Below are 22091 nucleotides of genomic sequence, written 5' to 3' on the forward strand. Positions count from 1 at the left end.
TGCATGTTTGGGTGCATTCAGCACTTCTTCCGCCCTCCTTCCGCCCTCAACGACCCCAGGTGGAGGTCTCATCTTCTCATTAACAAAGCCCTTCTCATTCATGTCACACTATCTCACTGTCCGGGCCTCTTTCTCTGAGGGCCCTCTACAAACGGCTGTTTGGCTCCACGGAAAGATGGCAAGTGATACAGCAGTGTGGGCATGCATGAATGCAGGTGCAGGGGAAACACTAAGAAAGGAGAGCGGCAGACAGTGTTGGATTAAAAGCGATAAATTGTGGAGGAGGGGAAGGAGGAAATTGCTTCAGAAAAACAGCATGTCTGCAGAAAGAGAGAAAGAAAAACAGATCTGATCATGACTAATCGCGAGGAGCTGCTGGTTCTTTACCCCCCACCCCATCTGTAAATTACCATTTCAAAGGTTTCCCTAAAGAGTAAAAGATTCTGACTTAATTATCTCAACTTTTTCAGACTGGAATAAAGGATGGCTCTATATACGAGAATAAACATGAGTCTTAAGGACCTTAGAGACACTAGAACACATTCATGGTCAAGGCCACAAGTTTAGCACTGCACATGGAAGCTGATGAGGTCGACACTATAATTTAACATGGCAATGTATCATTTCTGGTGATTTTTTGTAATTTTGCCTCCGTTTGGTTTTTGTGAACAAAAAAAGCGTAGCATTATTTTACGTGTTGCGTCCCTTTATGTGAAATTGGGCTCTGACGGGCAATATTACTAGACCCGACTGAAGGCCCTGGTACACTTCCGTGCACATGACACAAACTGTGTCATCAACATGCAGCGCACAGGCTGCACGTGCAGCCCAGACCTATAGTGTAGTGCAGTGGTCACCAACGTGGTGCCCGCGGGCACCTGGTGGCCCGCGAGCAGCCAACGAGGTGCCCGCGGGCTCATTTCACTTCACCTCACTTGTATGTATCCATATGATCACTGAGTAAAATGTCCTTGATATTGTTTATAAAAACTGTGATAATCATTAGGAGTAAGCACTGGAATTAATGTGTATGCAATTGAATGCATAATATTTATCATTTAAATGGTAAACTGCATAAAATGTTAATATGGTAGCCCTCCATATTATTCTCTAACCTTCAGGTAGCTCTCGGTCTCAAAAAGGTTGGTGACCCCTGGTGTAGTGGGTGCGCATAAATTAAATAATCGCAATTAGACATTTATTCAAAATCGTTCAGCCCTAGCCCAGGGCGCATGTCACCGTGGGACAGTTCATACAACAACATACACAGCGATGTCTAAGCGTGCAGTCCAAGCGGTCAGCAAAAAGTAGGACTTCCCTGTTCAACCTCAAAGTGAACAGCTGACTTTACTGCTGCTACTCATGCAGATGTAACACCATGTGATTCATATCCCCGTATGAGACCAAATTCAATTCAATTCAATTCAATCAATGACATAATGAGTATTTCAAATATACAATAACCATGCGTAGAGCTGACACCTCCAAGTAGTGACCCAGAATCTACCTGCTGAAAGCTGTATGAGGTTTTTCCACAGTATAATATTTTAAAACAACTCACTGTTAATGGAAGACAGTATGGTTTTTATCATGAGAAAGGATTCAAGACATTTTATTTGCCATTAGTACACACACAGTTACAGTCCAAGTGCCTCGGAATTTTGGTGCCGACATCTCAAGTCAGCAGTGTCAAGATGGGGATTCATTAATTAGGGGAAATATATTTAGGATATTTTCCAATGACGTTGCTCAACTTCTGTGGGAATTTCCATGACATAAAATGTGATGATATCAACCATGTTAGGTTAGGCCTGATATATAATTATTGCTGCTTTCCCATCTAATGCTGAGCATGTTCCGCCTATGACTTTTTTATGCAGAAATTACAAATGCACTTAACTTTGTAGAAGCACGATTCACCTTTCCTGTTTCAGGGTTTTAAACACTTTCCTACTATTTAGTAATACAAAATGTGGTGATTGTCACAAAGTAACTGTGGGATCTTTCAGAGACAGACCACTCACACAATTTAAATCTGTGAAGCCAATTTTGGTGCAGTATGACACATATTCCGCCCCTTCCTCCCAGATGCCAGTCATTTGGTTTATAACAGCAGGGAATAGATCTGTAAAATGTGTTGTTGCAGGTACGCAAATTGAGGTTCCTGATGGATCTAACAGCCAGATTTCATACATACACAAAGAGGGGGATTATCAAGATAACAAACAGGATTACATAAATCTATTTGTTCAAGTGCTGTGGTGGGAGGAGCCAAAGCCAATCAATCGAGGAGATGGCAGAGTTGAAGGTGGCATGTCTCTGGATAGAGCCATAAATAAGGGTGAGAATCCTTGTGCATATGTAGTAGAGCAGTGACTCTCAAAGAGGGGTACGCAAAGTGATGTAGGGGGCCGAAACTGGCAGTTAAATAGAAATTCCGTCAAATTCAGCCACTGAACATGCTGGTAATTTTTAGATATATTTGGTGAGAAATAATTGACTTTGACAGACTTTTTTTTTTTTTTAAGTGCGGAGTAGGGGGTACATGGCTTGAGGTCAAATGTCTGCAGGGGTACAGGACTGTGAAAGGTTTGGGAACCACTATAGTAGAAGAATACCCTATGAAAATAAGTGATTTTCAACCTTTTGTGGAAAAGTCACTCATTTTTGTAAGTGTTTAAATTATCATTCAGATTTGAATTACAATTCTATATATGCGGAGGGCTTTTCTTCCCAGAGACAATTAAAAGTAACTTCGCTGTGGCTTTTTCCCGCATTCATTTTACTAAGTGCTAGGTTTTGCTATTCTGAAATAGCTAATAGGCTGCATTAACATGATGGCTGCAGAGTGGCAAGACTTTCCAAGAGGGACTTTGGACATTTGGTTGCAAAACATATATAGGCATGTTTTGCACAATTTCATTATCAGTGACACATAGGGCACATACAACAGCAATCCATTCCAATTAACATTCAGTGTTAAATGTTCACACACTCACCCATGTGTATTATGGTATGTCAACAATGTGTAGGTGTTTCTCGGTGAGTGCAGTTCAGATTGAGGAGGCAGAATGTGCCTGGGTAGATCATCACCGTCACATGTGCTTTCACTATAACACTGACCTTAGGCAAACACACCAGCTTCATTCATGAGGGAACAATAAAATAGCCCACACACACACACACACAACGAGTGGCATGTCATGGAAGCATGCAGCCAGCGCACCATGATGAGTTAATAATTCACACTCTTAACGAATACTTCACAAATACTTCACCACAGCTTAAAGGAGGTTTTGACACAATCTATTTAACATTCTGCAGCGCTACATGTATCTTGGTCCTCATTTACATATCTGAATACTGAATAGGCTCCACAGTCTAATGAAATCCTCGGGGAATCCTGAAGTAGTGTTATAGCTGTTCTTGTTAGCCAGGAAAATGTTGTATGTAAAAATGTTTAAAACAACTGCACGGTCACAGAATATGTGATACCATGGAGCACAGATAAGAAAAATACCCACTGCACTGCAGTGGGGTGTCCAGGCACTTCAAGATTCACTGTAGTACCCAGAGATGAGGCTATATTTAATGTCTGCTATCTAGAGGTGTCCCAAAGTGTAGTGGTGGCAGTTTGTAGCAGGAGGGGTATCAGATTCCACAGATTCCATGCTCATCTATTATCCCCCTGCTTGGGGTTTGCACCAGCAGTACATCGTCACTTATCTTAGTGCATCTGCTGGCTCACAAAACCCCACATTAAACAGCTAAAGCACTTTGATGAGGTTACCGGCTTAATGCTTAGCGACATAATTAAATTGAGTATTTAATCTAACCATGGAAGTGGAGTAGACCAAGGCCCCTACTGCGCAGGCTGAGCATTCACATGTCCAGCTTTGGCTGCCGTTCCAAATAACTTTTTGGGGCAATCGTCTTCTTCAAGAGAAAAGGTAAAAGACAGGTTAAAGACAATGTCTAACACAGGGGCCCTTAAACTCAAAATGACCTGGGGGCTATAATGAACTTCTAGTCTGGTCAGGAGGGGTCAGGTCAAGTGAAAAAAGTCCAACAATTCTGGGAAACATTAACGGTTTAGTGATTAGAAATTAAAATTATACCTTGATAATCCATCATGATGTTGCAATTACAAATATTTATTTAATTTTTTTGATATATCCAGTAGTTCATTTATGACGCAAAATTAATCTGTAACAAAAACAGAATTTTCACCCATTTCTGCTCCATCATAAAATATAAAAACATACTAGTAGTGCAGCATAATGAGCTAAGGGGGGCAGCTAATGTAATACATTCAACACATTCAAGTTACAGCAGGACCTCCATAGCACTGCTCTACTCTCTACTTACTATTGTGCAAGCTCCAGGTTCCAAACGACAGAAGATGACAGCTCTTGAGTCATTGGTCTTTGCCGACTCAGCAATGTTCAGATAATTTACCAACACCCCGGCTAATGATATAATACCACTACCAGCCAGTTGCAGTTTATCAAATGTGCAATCTGTCCTTGACATCTCCCCACCTGTTCATTTCCAGACTGACAGCATAAATCTACCAGCCAATGCTCAACAAGACAGATGACTGTACTGTTGCTTTATTTCACATCCTGTCTTTGGTGGATGACACCAGTTGAATTAGTTGGCATTAAAGACATTTGTTTGTCGCGGAGGTGGTGGATGATCACACATTCTCTGAAGACCCTCCAGCTGCTCTGCACACAAAACAAGAGCAGCCTACAGACAAGCCTTCACCTTATGACCTTTGGCACCTTGACTACGACAGGGTTTGTGAGGTGAATCTTGTTTATTGGAGAAGAACTTAAGCACCTCTACAGACACAAATCCTCTCCATTTAACACTGCCTGCAAAGCTCTGGATACGCCTGTCATCCACATTAACCCAGTTTTTTAGAGCCCCAAATAACAGAGAATTTCAGAGACACTGTCGGCTCTGTTTTTCTGGCTCTTTGGTTGCAGAGAAATTAGCTGGTCCTAATAACTATCTTAATGTTACTTTTTTACTTATGCTAATCCATTCAAAGTTTTTTCAACTCAAATGACTTCAATTACTAAATGTCACTGACTGGGGAAAGTTTGTTTTCTTTTCCACCCTGTCACGTCACAGCAGGTCAAGCCTTAAAAGGTCAAATGTGCACACTATAATGATGGCATTTATTTGCAGGGTTAAAGGTGAATTTAAAAGCCCAGACAGCTCTGGGTTCTGGTGTCTGACTTTATCCAGGCACAAGTACAAGAACTTGCTGGCCGATTGTTGAGCTCATAAAACAGTCATTCAATTCAGAGGCAATGACAACAGGCGCTCCACATGACTGAGAATCAGTGTTTACATGACATTCGAAAAAAATATAATTAAACGATTGTTTTATAATATTATCAAAATTAAAAATATGTACATACAACTCAAAATTCAATCTAATTTCTCAAAGTTGGATTGAGATGATGCTATGTTCAAATCAGGCCCAAACTGGCTTAGGTGTACCACAGTTCACAGCGTTGACCCAGAAATAAAAAGAAGGTGGAAGAGGAAAGAATAATGTGGCAAACTCTGAGCAGTTTAATTTTTTATGACTTATGTGGAGAGAGAGTTTATGCACAACCAACTTAAAGAATTTAATATTTATAAGTTCAAGGAGCCATGAGCAAAAGTTGTTAAACCGGAAAACGCTTCACAGTAACAAGCTGAAACAGGGGGAAATTGCCATCTAACATAGCAGAGGCGGACACGCTACTAAAAAAAATAAATAGATTTCCCGCTAATGCTTGGGACAGAAGCACAGAAGAACAATGAAATGAATGAATAAATGACTAATTGAGCTGGAAAACAAATATCAACTTAACTGTTGTTGTTCCAAAAGGACTTTTTACTTATGTTACGCTCAACTGGCTTTACATGTTGGTCATTCTTTACAAATGTGGGGATTAAAAGAAAAATGATGTGGAAAAAAGTGAAAATTAGTTTTCATTTAGATGGTGCAGACAATCAAGTGAGTGAATCCAAAATAAATGAGCAATCATCATCATCATCATCATCATGAGGAAGGAATATTCCATCTCATTTCCTGGCTTATACGAAGCCATCAATTATGTTTTGAGGCAATGGGAGCAGATGGCCATGGCTGGAGAAGGCACTACACTGTGAGAGGGGGCCATCACCTCTGGTCCACACCCTCTCAGCCATATGAAATATTTAACGAGCTGCTGTGTTAATAAAATAACAGGAGGACCTGTCTTTCACCTCTGGCCTCAGACGGCATCATTATCAGTCACAGTGTAAATATCTTTTCCAAAGATGCATCAGTTTTTCTGATATAGATTTGTTTTTTACTGTCTTCTTTTGAATTTCTTTTGGATGCTTGTGTATCTCGAGTAGTTTGACTTTGCTTTTTTCATTTGTATGTCTTTTAAACTGTGTATCAGTGAAGCTCTTTGTAACTTTGTTTTGAATGATGCAAACAAACATTATTATAGTCGCTTTTAGTGCTGCAACTAACATTTATTTTCTTGATTAATCAAGTACTTTTTTTAAAATTGGTACATCAAATGTTGAACCGTGTTTCTCAAATCTGGAAATGATGATGTGTTGTCCACAAACCAAAATTATTCAATTTGAATGATAATTTCTTTGTTACATGGAGCCAAGAAACGAGAAAATATTCACATTTAAGAAGATGGAAAATCAGAAAACCAGCTTTAATTATTCAAAAAACACAATTAATTTAGTAATTGATTAACAATCGGTTAATTGGTTCATTAAAGTCAGAAAATGTTGATCAGTGTTTCTCAAACCTGGATATACTGGTCAAATAACCAAAATGATTACATTTTAAGTGATTTCTTGTTACGTCGAGCAAAGAAACCAGAAAATATTCACACTTAAGAAGCTGTAAACATCACAAAACATGTTTTAACTACTCAAAAACACAAACGATTTATTTAGTAATCGATTGACACTCGGTTAATCACTGCAGCCCTAGTCGATTATAGTCTCCGTTTCTGTTTTGTTGTCATGGGCTCTGTTCCTGACCTTGAATTCATTTATGGACACTATAATTGAATCTGGGCTAAAAGAGAAACACTTGACTATTTTTGAAGGCTGGCAAGATTTGTATTTTTCCTCATATTCATATGTTAATAAACAAAATATTGATTATTTAAAAACACACACACAAATACTGGTGGGTGATGGAGCTGTGTTCATGGATAAAGTTAGCCAACTCCAGTAAAGTAAACCCATGTCAGCGAGCTAACTTGGCGTTAGCTGCAGTGGCTAATTTTAACCTGCGCTTCAACTGTTGTTCAACAGCTTCTAATAAACGTAGCAGAGGTTTGAATGAAAGAAAAACAGCAGTGAAAGACACCAGTGTGTGAGAGGGCGAGGGTTAAAATAACACACACAGGCACACGGGAGCCTGCAGAGAAAAAGTTGAGACTTGTGCTGCTGAATTTAGAGGGAAACAAGTGGGCAGACGTGAACGCAGTCCACGTTTAAAGTGGGATAAAACAGACAGAAGCGGATTCAGTAGCACTCACCTTGCCCCGGTGTACAACTCTGCAGCCAGCCGCTCCTCTCAAACGCGTTCTCGCCTCCACGTTACAAACAAGTTCGCACTGGTCTCATTCAGCGCGTAACCATTTTAGTCCCCGTGTGTCCGACGTAAGGATAAACGTTATTCCCGAGGTTAGAAGATCACACACTCCACTGTCCGAACTTGTGTATTCCCACTCAGGCAACACAATAATGTCACGAGTCCGCTCAACTAACGGCGTGAAAGTAAATGGATAAAAGGGTGAGAGGTTATTCCATGCAGTGAAATTAAAAAAAAGTACTGATTAAACGGTGCTTAACTCTACGGGAGTGTCTCCCTCACATGCAGCCGGTAAGTGAGAAGTGAGTACTGTTACTACTGCTGGTGCTGCTGCTGCTGCTGGAAGTTGGTGCACTGGTGCGTTCAGCGTCCAGCTCTTCACGGGCGGAATATAATGAGGCGTTCAAGTGCTCCTCGTATTTTCCACCACCACGGGCTGTTTATTTCTTCTTTTCGGGAGAACAATATTTGTTACATAGTTGGAGAACTTTGTCTTTGAAATGACTTAGCACAAAAGTGTTATTTACAGCTTCATAGTTCATAAATGGTCTAAAATGACTGGTCTAAAATTCGGAATAAGATCAGTATTGGTCGATACTCAAGTTTTTGATATCGGTATCGGACACAAAAAATGTCCCATCCCTAATTATAATAAGTTAATTCTAACTATAAAGCAAGGAATTTATATGGAGATAACTTGCTTTACTTTGGTTTCAATTAACTTAATTTTCATCAACAACTGAAATAATTTCTTAAGGTTGTCTACCATTTTCTTTTTTTTTTCCACCTTGCTTTGTTGTGTTCCACCAAAACACAACATTTACATTTAGATAACCTGAAAAAAATAGGATTTTGCAAAAGTGTCTTGACCAAAACAGACAAATATATGAATCTAAAAAATAATAATAAAATAAATAATTAAAGAATATCAAATATGCATCTCACGTATACAGTCACCAGTATCAATTTATTTTTTTATTTTAAAGTTTTCAGTGAGACAAGCACTCTATGATTGAGCTGCTATTGCAAATGTTTTCAAGTTTTTCAAAATTTTTGAACTCTGAACACAAAAAAGAAAAAACTTGAAGCAAAAGCCATAATTTTGACTATTTTAATGAAGACTGTGGAGTCCCTGTGTAAGGTGATAGCCAACCCAAGATGACCTTGTAGATAAAAATATACCAGTGGTTGCTGGTTGGATTTACGGGAGGATACAAGAGACCATTAAAGCCTGGCATAATGGCAGTAATGTTTATGATCAATGATCAGAAATGATCAAAAATCATGTAATCCCAACATTTGTCCTTTGATTGTCTTCTTCCTCTGACTGCACATCACTGAGGTCTACAAGTAATTATCTCAAAACTTTGGACGCAATAATATGGTCAATATGAGCAAAGAGCACCATACAAACCTCACGCCAAACTGCAGCATGTGAATTATACATGTAGCTACAGCTATACTCACAGTTTTGCTTTGACGGTCTAGAAAAAACACCATAGACTGTTAACGCTGCTTCACAAAAGCAGCTACTGAAATCATGTCACGGCAAGTCCAAAATTTCCCACAGTATTTAAAGCCAGCACCACTCCTGAGGAGAAGACTGGTGAATGGTGGACCCCTGGTGGCCAAGTAGGAACATAGACATGTGCTGAATTCACAGTTAAAATAAGAGAAACCGGAAATATTTCAATGCCAAGTAGTGTTTTGATGCATAACAAACAATGTAACAAGAAGGTAAAAATGGATTAAATTAAGTAAAAAAAAAGATTAACAGTTATGTCAAAAAGTAGATTGTTTCACATTTTACTTCATTTAACAAATCTAAACTCACTGGCCACTTTATGAGGTACACCTGTTCAAGTGCATGATAATGCAAATATTTCATAATTGAATTAAATGGCAGCATTTCAATGCATAGAGGCACGTAGACGTTGGCAGGGCGTCCTGTTTTAAGTTCAAACTGAGCATTGGAACAGGGGAAGACAACTAGTTTGTAGTTCCAAAGCTCTACAGATTATACTATGTACAGCAGCACCCTCAACTCTAATGAATTGTGAAAGAAGCATCCACTGATGGAGATGAAGTACTTTATGTGCTCTTGGATTTCATGGACTCAGATGTCATGCTTTGAGACACTGGCTGCATTTCAACAGAGGCCACACACAGACAACAAAAAAGCCGCTGCACACAATGAGGTAGCCTCTTCCATGGAAGTGTACAAGCATTCAATTGTGACACGAATGTTACTGGATTGTTTTTCTGAATGAATGAGTTTATCATCAAATTAATCCAGCAAACTAGCACTCTCAAAAGAAAAAATGTGTCGGAATTCTGAGATAATTAACCTATTAATTCAGGGGGGAAAATTTTTTTTTTTCCCGCAAGTGAATGCATCATGCTTTCTGTGCTCTTCCTCAACGTTGGCCCCCTACTGTTAGAAGAGGACAAAGGATACAGGAGGGGATAAGGCCTTTTAATTCTCCCCCTCTTTGCTCTTTCCTGTAGGACTGAAGCTAGATAAGATACTCACTTCAAAGTTGAGGTGTCTCCGACCTTTGACACCTCAACCCCCACCCAGTTCAAAGACACAGGGTTAGCACAATGATGCCTTTAATGATCAAAGTTCAAATGCGTTAATAAGATATAATTTCAGGAAACCTTGTGTATAATGATGTCATGCCCTCTGCCCATTTGTGAAATTTGGGGAAAGTGTTTACTGAAGATGGAAAATATCGTTTTCTTCTTCAGTACACGTTCCCCAAATTTCCCAAGTGCCTCAAATGTAGTAATGTTTCCAAGAAGGCAGGATTTTTCTGGCATTATTGAGAGAGAGTCTGTTTTGCCTCTGGACTGACGTTTCCAGTCTCATAACTAAATCAATAGGTTCATTAAAGACTCAGATCATAGGGCAGGGATTGTTTTTGGCTGTTCTACAACACCGACTACTCTGCTCATAGGTCATTTCTGGTGCTGCAACACAGACAAAAACTTCCCATACTGCAAAGAAACCTAAAGAAACCTTTAAAAAAAAAAAAAAAAAAAAAAAAAAAAGACGATTAACAAGTTGCTGATACCAAATCAATGAAGGCCATACGATTCATGCTTATACAAATATTCAGTGACGTACTGTATAGAGCTATGTATCTACACTTGTTACATTTCTACACTCACTCACTCTGGGTGCTCTGTCCCCAGGCTTATTCTTTGAATGTTGAGATCAGAGATGGAGCCAATACCAGCTGACATTGGGTGAAAGGCAGTATATATATATATATATATATATTTATATATATATATATATATATATATTTATATATATATATATATATATTTATACATATATATATATATATATATATATATATATATACATATATGTATATGTATATCTCACTACCAGGAACATTCCTCCAGCAAGTAAAAGTTTGTGCAGACCCTGGTTGTGTGCACTTGCACCGTTGTGAAAGACCATGGAAGATTGCCACAGCCAAATCAAGCTGCTCCACCCTGCTCCACCAGGTGGCAGTAATGTGAAAGAGGTGTAAAGAGTACTGAAATATTCTTCTCAAGAAAAAGTACAGCTTTTAGGAAATTTTACATAAAGGGTCCTTTCAGTGTGTAACATTTCCGAAGGTTTGTGAATATACTACCCACAAGTATGTTTGTAAAAGAATAGAATCACTTTAAAAGTTATTCATTTTGGTAGCCTTAAGAAAAGCCTCAGCTTTTAAGCACATACCTTATTTTACACAGTAAAGGAACAAAATGCACTTAACAGCTCCAATTCAAATGATTTTTATTGCCAGTGACTATGCCATTAAATACGTTAAACACTAAAACCAATCAAGGTGGCATACATTGTGGATTCTGTATAGCAGAACAGGTCCTCCGATTATCCAATCTTGGGATCCACATTAAGTTCATTTCAAAAATAATACAGTACAATTAGACACATTGCCTTCATGCTGGGGCTGGAGAAAATGTGAAACACGATGGCGCACGAGATATGATACACGAGATATATTAAAGACACAAATCAAAATACTTAACAGAGTTTCCTTTCAAATCACAACTGTGTTACTAAATAAACAACAGGTCTCTCCTGTCTGAAAACACACAGTGGCACAATACATCAACATGTAGTACATGAACATGTCCAGTTTCAGTTCCAGTGACGTTACACTGACATCTTAGCTGCAGTTACAGAAGTCGAATCCACAGAGGTCTGCTTCAAGAAGACCACTACACCTTCAGAGGACAGTACCTAGAAATAAAACAGGAAGCGTATTTACAAATGCCAACATATGCATGAAAAAAGGTCGACAAGACAACATTTGCAATGTCTGCAAATATGAATGTGACCATGAAGAAATGTGACCAAAGAAAATAAGAAAAATGTTGGACCCCATGGCAGAGCAGTGGCTGGCACTGTTGCCTCACAGCAAGAAAGTCACCTGTTTGAATCTCGGTTTGGCCGGAGGGCCTTACTATTTGATACAGGTGCCCCCAGTTTTCTCCCACAGTATGTGCAGAGGTTGATTGAACACTCTAAACTGACTGTGAATGTGAGATAGAATAATGGCTCGTTTCTGTATGTGGTAAATTCTGAACGTTCCTTTTTATGTGTTCTCACCTTCAGAATCGTCCTTCACAGTTATCTCCTCATTCGTGCCCATCGCTGTGTACGCACACAGGGTTTTCAGGATCTTCTCCTGACTTCATCCAGAAATTAGAAAATGTGATTAGCATTATTTTTTAAGAGACTGCTACAGAAAAATAGTGTATACTCTAAAAATAACATGAAAACACACTATTATTACTCACCTCCAACTGGATCCATGACTTCAGTACAACGTTCATGCTATCATCCTGGTCAGAGAACAGAAGAGATATAATTAATGTATTATTACATGTAAAGCTCCCTATCGCTGTACTACAAAATCTTAGTCACCTCTGCACTGTGCTGGCCTCGCCTCTTTCCAATCATCCACTTATAGGGAAGAAGTTGAAATGTTTCAATTCTGAATTTCCTTCTGCAGTAGCCGGAAATCATAACTGTGGTAATCGTGATAGCGGTGATGATGACAACGATGGTGATGACGATGATGTTGATGGTAACTGCTGATGAGGATGCGGGAAGGAGAATGAGGTCACAGTATTCTTCACTCACAGAGTTTGCAGCTGTGCAGCGGTAGGTTCCTGAGTCAGTTGCTTGGAGGTCCTTTATATACAGGTCACCTTGGATGCTGTCAAAATGGGTCCGGTTCTCAGGAAACAACCGATCTCCGGTTATTTTTTCCCAGTGGAACTGTATGGGGTGGTCACCTTGCAAGACGCTGCAATTCACCCTCAGTTTGTTGCCCATCTTAACATCTCCATTGATCCCACATTCTGGCTTAGATATCTTCTCCATCACCATCACCTGCATTATCTTGCTTTTGGTTCCAGGAGCCTTTTTCACCTTACACTGATATGTTCCTGTGTCCGTTAACTTAACATCTTTTAAGGTTAATGATGCATCACCATCTTGGGGATCCGGAGAGGAAAAATGGAAGCCATCATGTCGGTTATGTATTCTGTCATTAACATACCAGATGAGGGACTTATCTTCTTCTCGGATGTCTGCAGAATTGAGGAACCATTCGATCTCCAATTGACACAGATCCTCAGGTGCAAGGGTGAACTCACATTTAAGGCTAACACTGTCTCCTCGAGCCACATAATAGCGAGACAATGAGCTGTTTATATTGAGTCCACAGGTGGATGTCAATATTGTTGACACGATGAAAATAAGCCAAAACCATGGGATCCTTTTATGGCTCTTTGGAGAAGCTTCCCTGAACATTCTGCAATCGTGGATGATGGTAAAACTCTGTGAAACTCTGTGAAAACTGAATATGTTTGTTCTTGTTATCCAGTTGGCTGCTTTTTCTTCTTAATACATGATTTTCTAAAGGCAGACCTTGTCTTTGATTAAAAGATTGATTAAAGGCAGGTGACACTTTGATCTGTGATGGCGAGGAATGAATTGAAGGGGCTTTGAAGGACTGTGATAAAGAACTTCGACCTGTAATAGTTTTCAAACTGTAATTACGACCTGTAATAGTTTTCAAACTGTAATTAAGAACTTAGTTTGAACTGTGAAGGGCAGCATTACACCTCTCAGTGTACAGTCTCCTGGGGGAGTGTGGACCTCCAGAGACAATGGGATGGGCGGAGGACAAGGGGTGAGACTGCAGAGGCAAGAGGGTGGTCAGATGGAGAACTTTGAACTGTGGACGGCAGTATTATATCTTTCAGTGTACAGACCGCTGTTAAAGAAAACTGTATTCTCTATGAACAGTTCTTTATTTTCCTTGAAATCTAGTCATGCCATTTGAAAATAAAAGAGAATTTTAACATATTCTGAACCATGGATCTCTGGGAGTTAATATTACCATCAAGCGGGCACCCTGTCTGTGGTCTGTGTTGCTGTTTGTGTCGATTTATGTGGGTCCCTGAGCATAGGCCTGTATTCATTTGCAGGGAGACATATAGATGTGAGTTGGGAAAGTGGAAAAGCCAAGTGTGAATGAGCATGCCTGTCTTTCAGCAGCAACATGCTGAATTCATGTCTCTGTGAGAAACACTGAGCCATTCATCCCCAGAGTTCGCACACACACAAACACACACTGTTCTTGGTCACTCTGAGAACCAACTTGTCTTTAGAGAGGAGCTGGGCAGGCTGGCTGAGTGGGGGATGGAGGGGGGAAGGCAGTTGATAGGTGGGGGAGGTGCAGGTCTCAGTCTCTAGTATTTACTATTATTTTAAGTAGATCAGTCAGAAATAGTGGTTGAAAGCTGCCATGCTGGATTAACAGACACACACCAGTTTGCAGGTGACATCTGTCCATGTATCTATAATGAGAAGAAGAGAACCTTTGTAATAGCTCCCCCTCGTGGTCAAAACAATGACAACCACAGCAAAAATATGTATTTTCACTTTATGTAAAGTTCTGCTTGTTGTCATATATACCTCAGTTACCTCATATCTCTTATTAACTCAGTTTTCGATTGTTTATCGATTACTAAATTAATTGTCAACTATTTTGATATTAGATTAATTGGTTTTGAGTTTTTTTTTTTTCCTGGTTTCTTTGCTCCAGGTAACAAAGAAATCAGTCAAACTGAACCATTTGTTTGTGGACAAAACAATACATTTGAGAACATCATCATTTATAGATTTGGGAAACCAATATCAATATTCATCAATATTTTCATGGACATTTTATGGACGAAAAAAATAATGGATTCATCGAGAAAATAATCGATAGCTGCAGCCCTAGTTTAAAGTCATTTAATTGCACACTGTGGGAATGCGTGGGAATTTAGTTAATAAAGTATAATAACATATGACAATCAATATTTTTACACTCTTTGTCGCAATATTAGTTATTTTTAAGTATTTTTTTTAAATGCAAACTGTGAGAAGGCGTGAAATTAGTTTTAGTGTTTTGGTTTCTCTATCTTAGTCAAAGTAGCCTAGGCTACTGCTCACATTTGTCAGAAACTGATCTATCACTTTCATTTGTTCATGATTAATTGCAATGTTGGGGGAAATATATTATGATGTAATGAAGTAATATAACGCGTTACAAATAAAAGGTTTTATATTATTATTACTTTTACGGTGTTATACCTCAGTTCATATCTCTTACTCAGTTCAGAGGAACAACCTTTGTAAGCAAATCCGGTGAGGGGCCACCACATGACACAGAGATCTGCACCATTCGTTCCAAATCCAACAGTGCCACCTTGCGGCTTTTTGTAAAACATATAATATATATTGAACTATTCAAGACGACATACAGACTTGACTTTATTTTTTAATATTTTGCTCAATGCATTGCTATCAATTGAAGTTCACCAAATCACAATTCGTAATTCATACCAGTGCATATTGTCATTGTATATTTACATTTAAATGATGTATGGTGATTCATGGTGTCAACAGCACACAATCAAATGTAGAAACATTACATAATACGAATGAAAATGGGGCAAAACACACTTTGATAAGTTGCGGGAAGTTCACAAGTTCAAAGTATTAAGGATGAACCATGGTTATATAATCATCTGATCATGTCTGACATTGTTTATTTCTTTAAACAATATTCAAATATACAAACAACATACGGCTTAGGTTGAACAAAAAGGAGCAGTTGCTAGAAAAAAAAAATAATTAAAGGGTTAGTGGAGTCAGTATTTTGCATATTTTTCGCTTTCATGTCTAACATTTAAACGGGTCCAATCATGACGAAAACTGTTACAGTAGGGGGCAGTAGCACACGTCATGGTGTTTTTTTAGTCCGCCATTATTAAAACGAGGAAGGGAAAAATAAAAGAGGACGAAGAAGAGGCGCGCTTCCGTAAAGTAGTGAGAAAGATGGCGGCCGCCGCCGGCTCGGGTAAGAAGAATTTACCGACACTTGTGCTAATATCTTCTACTTTGTGTTTACGAGGAGTACGTTTTTCCCCAAAAACGTCTCGTTTGTGAAACGTTAGCTCAACTGCGAGTGGTCGTCCCGCTGCACACTAGCTGTTACATGACGCAGCGAGAAAGGCAACGCTGCTGTTGTTAGTTTGCGGGTACTAGTTGTCAGTTTCCTCGTCAGGGAAAATACTGTATAGAGATTTTGCACGATTGTTCGATGTGGTTCGTGTGCTCGTCGGGTGGTAGTCGGGCGGTAGTCGGGCGCGACGAGCTAAACGAGCGGTTAGGTTCCGCTGTTTGCGGAGGCCGGCGAAGTCGAGTCAAAATCGGCTTCCAAGTCGCTCAGCAGTCAGCTTAGCCCAGAGTTTGACACCATAGTGTTGTCGGTCTCCTCATTTTAATTTCTAAATTTGCCTTCGTGTATTAGCAAGGCTTTTTAACGTTTAATCGCAGAGTTTGACTATCTGTTATTCCTGTGACGTCATTTAGACTAGTCGTAATTTGTATCTCGTGTATAGTTATAGCTAGCTGTGACGTCATTCTTACTAGCCAAATATACAGTTTCAGATATCTGCACTTCAGTTTTACTCGTCAGAATGACGCCATCTTAGCCATTCGTGTATATGGGGTTTGGCATTATAGATATAATTATGCACAACTGGATTGTAGATATCCCTAATTCCAGTTTCAGATATGTACAACATGATTATGACTAGTCACAATTCAAGTTCGAGATTTGTACAACTTCATTCTGAACTCATGTGAAACTTAATTCAAGATATCTAAAAAAGCACAATACAGATAAATTCCACTGAGTATAATTAAAGATATGTTGAACTGGAATTGTGACTAGTCTGAATGACATAATGTAACTGAATTGTACATGTCTATAATCACAAATGGCAAATATGACGTCATTCTAACTAGTGAAACGGAATTACAGATTATCTGTAACTGTAGTTTTGACCAGTAAGTATGACATTGCAGATATTGGTAGTCTCCTGTCCACTGATTAAATGTTAAAACCACTTGTCATACTTGTTTGTGTTTGTTTATACATTAACAGTTAAGCAGGAGACCACTAACATAGTTTTTCACACTCAAAAGTCAAAAGCCAAACATATCACCAGGTACTAAACTAGTTTGGCAGTACATTCTGCACAATAAAATTTAAATAATGTTTTACCCATTACGTTGTACAAGTCACAGTGTATTGTTGATGGTGTAGTTTAATAACAATCATGTGACAAAGTCTGTAATTGTGTTACTACAGTCATCACAAAAGGTATTGTAATTTTCAAACATGTCATTTTATCTTAGTTACAGGGTTGGTAGATTTGCATCATTCACTGGAAATCACTGGTCAGTGTTGAGCATTTAAATTTTTTTTAATAAGTAGTAACCTAAATTTAGTGAAGGGAGGGACCACAAAGGAAGTGAGCATTAGGGCTCTGTTATGTTATCTTCTTTATTTTTCAATCTCAATATGTGTTTTTAGAATGAATTGTGTCATAATAAAGTCTAGGTAAGCTTGACCAGGAACATAGAGACCAGTATGACTGAATGTGGAAGTTATTCAGTTGTGTGCGTGTGTGTTTTCATGAAGGCATTGCAGTTCCTCGCAACTTTCGGCTTCTGGAGGAACTGGAGGAAGGTCAGAAAGGAGTTGGAGATGGAAATGTTAGCTGGGGCCTAGCAAGAGATGATGACATCTTGTTAACTCACTGGAATGGCACGATCATCGGCCCCTCCAAGGTGAGCCATTTAAGTGTTCACTCATCACAGCAAATATTATTTTTTTTAAATTTGCAATGTTAACAAGTCTATGTTGAGTCTTTCAGACTAAATTGGCCAGAAATGTGTTTGGTTAATCAAGTTTCAGGTGCTGTGAAATCTAAAGGTTTGCTATAACATGGTCAGCAGCTACAGTGAAAATAAACTAATGAGTAAAAGTCCTTTGTGTCTATTGAGGAAAGCTGTCAAAATCCCCAAAAACATCACATTATCTTAAAAAGACTGAAGTATAAAAAATGTCTGGCAAAAGGATTTTGTGAAAGAAATCGGCACTCTGCAGTCACTCAGTGGGAAAGTGTCTTCTGGTTACCACTTATAATAATAATAATAATAATAATAATAATAATAATAATTTGCCTTCCAGGAAAATAAATTAACACTGTTGGGGCATGTGTGCTACATTACAAAACAAGAAACAGGGACCATATAAACCCGTCAACCATGCATGTGTGAATTTCTATATGCTATTGATCAAACCCCAGCACATAAGAGCAAATGTTGCTGCCTTTAGAGGGTGAGCCACACGAAACTACACATGGATAAATATCTGGTTGGGCAACATTTTTGAAGGGTGTTTGCCGTACATGTGTAGAGTAGGTCCAAGGGTTTCTTGAACTTACTGAACAGCTCGTGACTCAGAACTTTCAAAAATGCACCTTGTGTTTTGTTGTCATTATGGTACAGTACTTTGTGCATGTTACAGATTATAATTTACTGCACTCTCATAATATCATTTTGTGGACTGTCTATGGTAATTTTGCTCCTTTATCACTGGACCCCTGTGAAAATGGGATTATTCACCTGAAGAGGTTTACTTTAATACATACATTTGTATGTTAGAACATATAAGATGTTAGAGGAAGTTAGATCTTGTAATAACAACGTGGAAGGGAGGAGTCAAAAGTGGGTGCAGCAACATGTCTGCTGAGTTTCAAATACAACTCACCAAGACAAGTTAGGGACAACTACAGAAAAAACTAACATGTCGTCAAGTACACTCCCTGCACTTAACATAGGTTATGACATAAGTGCTCATATCTCTGGTAGGCTTCCAACATTTCTGTCTAAGCTGATAAAGTATAATAACCTATGACAATGAATATTTTTACACTCTTTCTCGCAGTATTAGTCAGTTTAATGTAATTTGTTTGATTGCAAATTGGGAAGGGGTATGAAATGAGTTGTTTTTGTTGCACTCTACCTTAGTTAATAGCTTTAAGCTATAAAGTAAAGTCACATTTGTCAGAAACTGATCTATCACTTTAATTTGATGATAATTTGCAATGTTGGGGATAATGTATTACTTTTTAAAGTAATTAAGTAATATGATGTGTTACAAATAAAGGTTTTTGTAATATTGCTTATGGATTTGATCACAGGTGGAGGCAGAATGTGTCTATGTAAAATGATGCCGGTGACTATTTTCTAACATCTAACCAAGTAGTTATTTTTGCCTAAACTCAACCAAAGTACCTCTTCAGTTTTACGAAAGAGACAATTTTTTTTAACCCACATCACCATAGTAATTTAGGCTCTGAACATAACCTTGTTCTGACCAGATTATGTTAAAATTTGGGCTTTAAATGCCCCAAAAGAGAACTGTCACATTACTGTTTCTCTTCTAGGCAATATTCTTTGTGAGAGATTTATAATCTCGGCTAAAAAAATATTGTGTATGTTATTTAATCAATAATGATGACACTGAACAATTAATGCTATATGCTATATATATTATATCACCTAACAGTGAAAGAATAATGAATGATAGGAAGTATAAAACACTGCAACTGTCGGTTTCATAACTTAGTCTATTCTGTCGTACAGATGGTCAAATGTTTAATTTAAATTCTTTTAACCTTGATTTGTCTCAAATTTTGAATTTCACGGTTTTCCTTCAGCGGCGATTGTAATGTAATATCTGTTTAAAAATGTCTACAGTTGTCACATTACTAATCACATAATTTAGTGATAAAAAGAAATCAATTTCACATGCGCATAATTTACACCATCAGCGTTTTCTTCCAGCAAGTTTTCTTTAGCCACATTACTGACAAGCCTGGCTGTGCTGCACTGGATTCATAGTTCATCCTCTGATTTAGACGAGGGTGGCGGTAAAAAGTAACCACGTTACTTTGCAGAGTAAAATCTATCTTTAAAGTAATTTTCCTGACTTATTACTTAAACACAAGTAATGAGTAATACGCAATAAATTCAATTTTTAAAATAACTTACCCAACACTGATAAGTAGTGAAGAGGTAAGGAGCAGCACACACTGTCAAACTTGACTGAACTTCCACTAACCTGGTCGCATTCATGTTTTAACTCATATTTGCAGACTGCCTATGACGGCAGGATATACAGTCTGAGAATTGAATGTGGACCCAAGTACCCAGAGCACCCTCCTCATGTTCGATTTGTGACCAAGATCAACATGAATGGTGTACACAGTTCTAGCGGGAAGGTGAGTATCACAATTCATTTAAACAGTCACTTTTCTCTTTTGTGTCAACTGAAGCATATTAGTCCGACCTCGGTTGTACAAAATAAAATATCCCAAAGTTGGAATAACACACTTGGATCATGTGATTGGGAGGTGGACTACTACTGCTCGCGTACGTTCAGTCAGACCAGAGTCGGACTTGAGTTGGGCTGGCCACTCTGTGCATGTGCCACATTTTGCTCCCTCAGCTTAAAGCCTGTACGTAGAAGAACAAGACAACCGTAACAAAACCATCTTTAGCTTTAAGAATCTTGATATTTTAAGTTAATGGATGGTAGGAAGACTGAATGGTGCAAGCTGAAAGGTGGTGTTTTGCCCCCTAGTGGAGTCAGTGTATAATGAGCCATGGGAATGACATAGTCAAGCCTATCCAAGACTGTACAGACAGCCATAGCTTGATCTTTGTGTGTATGTTTGTTGTTGTAGCCACAATACAGAGCACCTTTTTTTTTTTTCTTCCTTCCTTCCTTCCTTCCTTCCTTCCCTCCCCTCATTTCCTCCCTTCAGGTGGACTTAAGATCGGCAGCGTCGCTGTCCAGGTGGAAGAGCTCCTACACTATTCAGATGGTGCTGCAGGGGCTCAGACAGAACATGATGTTGAAAGAGAACAGCAAGCTCACCCAGCCACCAGAAGGCCAGGTGTACAGTAACTGACAAACACACACACACGACACGCACTCACGCACTCACACACTCTCACACACACACTTCTAAACACTGACCTTCATGTTGCCCAAGACTCTCAACTCCCACTTTCTCTGTGGGAGCATCTCATTGGTCACTGGACATGTGCATCTGATGCAGATGGCCTCACCCATTCATCCATTTAATTCCACGATGCAGACCAAAACATAAGAAACAAAATACTGTACGTCTTACTACTGTTATTTTTTTTTTTTAATTCTCTCTGTGTTCTTCCTACAGATTGTTAAAGTAAAATAATCTGATTGTGTATGTGTGCATGTGTGGGTGTTCGCTGGATTCTTCCATGTCATGAAGTGACAGTTAGTTCTGGTTTCATGATATGGGTTTTGTGGTCAGGGGTTTTGAATCACAGACGGTATTCTTTAATCCCCCGGGTTACAGATGTGAAATGTCGGGAATAATGTGGAATGTTTTTTTTTCACACAGCTAACACCAACACATTGTGCAATGTGCACTTTGCTAAAATAAGATTTCCCTCACAGTGGAAAAAAAAAGTGCTTGGTAATTCAAGCCGCACAATTGTCAAAGCAAATACCCCAGCTTCTGCACTTCTGACAATGTGTATTTCACAGGCTTTTCCTTTCATGTGTGCACGTCTGGTACATTGGAATAAACAGCTACAAGACATTTAACAGCGTATTTATCAACAGGCCACTGCCAGCTCATCACTCATGCTCTGGGACTTGTCTTCAGTGTGCCATATGGTTCATAGCTCTTTGTGATGGTGATTGATTATTAGCAGCCACTGTGGGGGAGGGACGTGTTTCTGGTGCTGGTTTTGTTCTATCTTTTTTTTCTCTGTTTAAATCATGTCTTCTCATACAGTGAACACAATGTTTAGCTTTGGATGTTTATTTTATAACAGGTTGAACCTAATCTGGGTGTTTGTGACCTGTGGCATGGTTTTATTTGAATTAAACTTTATTACTTTTTGCACGTGTTTGAGTCACAATTATTCTCATTTCGGGTTCACTGTGCTCCATGTTGAGGT

General features: G+C 38.8%; 3 protein-coding genes across 6 annotated transcripts in view; 1 reads left to right on the forward strand and 2 right to left on the reverse strand.

Moving 5' to 3' along the window:
* plxnb1b (plexin b1b) overlaps window positions 1-7958 on the reverse strand; it is a 93278-nt gene extending 85320 nt beyond the window's left edge. For all 4 annotated transcript variants that reach the window (XM_058630884.1, XM_058630882.1, XM_058630876.1 and 1 more), the window contains exon 1: window positions 7569-7958. The gene's annotated coding sequence lies outside the window, so the exon portion shown is untranslated. The remainder of the gene's footprint in view (window positions 1-7568) is intronic.
* Window positions 7959-11406: 3448 nt separating this feature from the next.
* On the reverse strand, window positions 11407-13572 carry LOC131461468 (coxsackievirus and adenovirus receptor homolog). Its single transcript, XM_058632759.1, has 4 exons — window positions 12579-13572; window positions 12452-12496; window positions 12261-12343; window positions 11407-11891 (listed from the first exon to the last, which is right to left on the reverse strand). Exons 1-3 carry the CDS (start codon window positions 13470-13472, stop codon window positions 12290-12292), a joined length of 993 nt encoding a protein of 330 aa, XP_058488742.1. The 5' UTR covers window positions 13473-13572; the 3' UTR covers window positions 11407-11891; window positions 12261-12289.
* Window positions 13573-15930: 2358 nt separating this feature from the next.
* Window positions 15931-22033, forward strand: LOC131461469 (ubiquitin-conjugating enzyme E2 variant 1-like). Its single transcript, XM_058632760.1, has 4 exons — window positions 15931-16074; window positions 17707-17855; window positions 20231-20356; window positions 20903-22033. The coding sequence occupies exons 1-4, from the start codon at window positions 16053-16055 to the stop codon at window positions 21047-21049; spliced, it is 444 nt and encodes a 147-aa protein (XP_058488743.1). The 5' UTR covers window positions 15931-16052; the 3' UTR covers window positions 21050-22033.
* Window positions 22034-22091: the final 58 nt, after the last annotated feature.

The sequence above is a fragment of the Solea solea genome, chromosome 6 (assembly GCF_958295425.1).
Source record: "Solea solea chromosome 6, fSolSol10.1, whole genome shotgun sequence".
NCBI classification, from domain to species: domain Eukaryota; kingdom Metazoa; phylum Chordata; class Actinopteri; order Pleuronectiformes; family Soleidae; genus Solea; species Solea solea.